Here is a 2,176-nt window from a genome sequence, read left to right on the forward strand (position 1 = left end):
CCAGGATGGTCTTGATCTCTTGACCTCGTGATCCACCCGCCTCGGCCTCCCAAAGTGCTGGGATTACAGGCTTGAGCCACCGCGCCTGGCCTTGAGTAGTAAGTTCTATAGACACGAACCACCTCACATGGATAAACAAAAAAAATTTTTTTTATATAGGCCGAGTGTGGGGGCTCATGTCTGTAATCCCAGCACTTTGGGAGCCTGAGGTAGGTGGGTCACTTGAGGTCAGGAGTTCGAGACCAGTCTGGCCAGCATGGTGAAACCCCACCTCTACTAAAAATAAAAAAATTAGCTGGGTGTGATAGCGGGCACCTGTAATCCCAGCTACCCAGGAAGCTGAGGCTAGAGAATCGCACATGGGAGACAGAGGTTGCAGTGAGTCCAGATTGTGCCATTGCACTCCAGCCTGGGCGGCAAGAGCAAAACTCTGTATATCAAAAAAAAATTTTTTTTTTTTTTTTTAGAGACATTGTTCTCGTGACATTGCCTAGGGTAGTCTGATCTCTGGATTCAAGGAATCCCCTTGCCTCAGCCTCCCAGAGTGCTGAGTTATCAAACGCTGAAGTGGATTGATTGTATTGTTTTGCCACAAAGCAAGTTTTGGATATTAGGTGACTGTTTTTTTCCTCCCTTGTAGCTTAACAGAGCATTCCAAGAAGAGGACTCTCCAGCTACTTTTTATTGCATCAGTATGCAGTGGTTTAGAGAATGGGAAAGTTTTGTAAAGGGTAAAGATGGAGGTAAGTGGTTGAAAAATATTTTGTTTTGGTAAATTACTTGTTTTTTTGTTTGACAAATATTTATTGAATATCTATGTGTACTTGGGGTTACATTATTGAACAGAAGAGAAAAAGATCCTGTCCTTAGGGATCTTACTTTCTAGTTTATATGCTGTTGGTTTTAAATTTTGTTAAACTTATTTAATGAATTATAGCAGGAATAAGAGAACTGAAGAAAATAAGTCTGTGATCTTACATTGAAAAAATTTTAGAAATCTTCAGAAGGAATAAGAGTTTGCTTAAATTATGATTTATTCAATACAGTGGACTTTTAAAATAACTTTATATGACAGTATTTAATAATTTGAAAATAAGATACTCTGCTATGTGCCGGCCATGGTGGCTTATGCCTGTAATCCTAGCACTTTGGGAGGCCGAGGCTGGCAGATCAGCTGAGGTCAGGAGGTCAAGACTAGCCTGGCCAACAAAGTGAAACCTCGTCTCTACTAAAAATACAAAAATTAGTGGGGCATGGTGGCAGGTGCCTGTAATGCCAGCTACTCAGGAGGCTGAGCCAGGAGAATTGCTTCAACTTGGGAGCTGGAGGCTGCAGTGAGTTAAGGTGATGTCACTGTACTCTAGCCTGGGTGACAGAGCGAGACTTTGTCTTAAAAGATATTCTGATATGTGCAAAAGTCTGCAACAATATGCATAGTTAAAAGTTTTTTGTGGGCTGGGCGTGGTGGCTCACGCCTATAATCCCAGCACTTTGGGAGGCTGAGGCAGGTGGATCACCTGAGGTCAGGAGTTCAAGACCAGCCTGACCAACATAGTGAAACTCCATCTCTACTAAAATAATACAAAACTTAGCTGGGCATAGTGGCGGGCACCTGTAATCCCAACTACTCGGGAGGCTGAGGCAGAAGAATTGCTTGAACCTGGGAGGCGGAGATTGTAGTGAGCTGAGATCGCGCCGTTGCACTCCAGTGTGAGTGACAGAGCAAGACTCTATCTCAAAAACAACAACAAAAAAGTTTTTGTATTTATGTATTTTTTCAATTTTAAATTAATAGAGACAAGGTCTTACTCTGTTACCCAGGTTGAAGTGTAGCAACATGATCATGGCTCACTGTAACCTTGACCTCTCAGCTTAGGTGATCCTCCTGCCTCCACCTCCTGAGTAGTTGGGACCACAGGCATGTACTACCACAGTTGGCTAATTTAAAAATTAATTTTTTTAAATTATTGTTAGAGACAGGGTCTTACACGGTGTTTCTCAGGATCTCCTGTGCTCAAGCTATTCACCCACCTTGGCCTCCCAAAGTGCTGAATTACTGAGTTCTCTCTATATTGCCCAGGCTAGCCTTGAACTCCTGGGCTCTAGCGATCCTCCTGCCTCAGCCTCCTGACTAACTGGGACTGTAGGGGCATACTACCATATATGGCTTTTTTTT

General features: G+C 43.0%; 1 protein-coding gene across 5 annotated transcripts in view; it reads left to right on the top strand.

Moving 5' to 3' along the window:
- The window catches only part of USP33 (ubiquitin specific peptidase 33), a 65,675-nt gene that overhangs the window by 58,771 nt on the left and 4,728 nt on the right, over positions 1-2,176 (top strand). For 3 of the 5 annotated variants that reach the window (XM_017531363.2, XM_017531368.2, XM_017531340.2), the window contains exon 22: positions 641-743. The exons of the other annotated variants lie outside the window; for them this stretch is intronic. In XM_017531363.2, the coding sequence (XP_017386852.1) occupies positions 641-743 (103 nt within the window). The remainder of the gene's footprint in view (positions 1-640; positions 744-2,176) is intronic. 5 annotated transcript variants of the gene reach the window in all.

The sequence above is a fragment of the Cebus imitator genome, unplaced genomic scaffold (assembly GCF_001604975.1).
Source record: "Cebus imitator isolate Cc_AM_T3 unplaced genomic scaffold, Cebus_imitator-1.0 Scaffold3, whole genome shotgun sequence".
Classification (NCBI taxonomy): Eukaryota; Metazoa; Chordata; class Mammalia; order Primates; family Cebidae; genus Cebus; species Cebus imitator.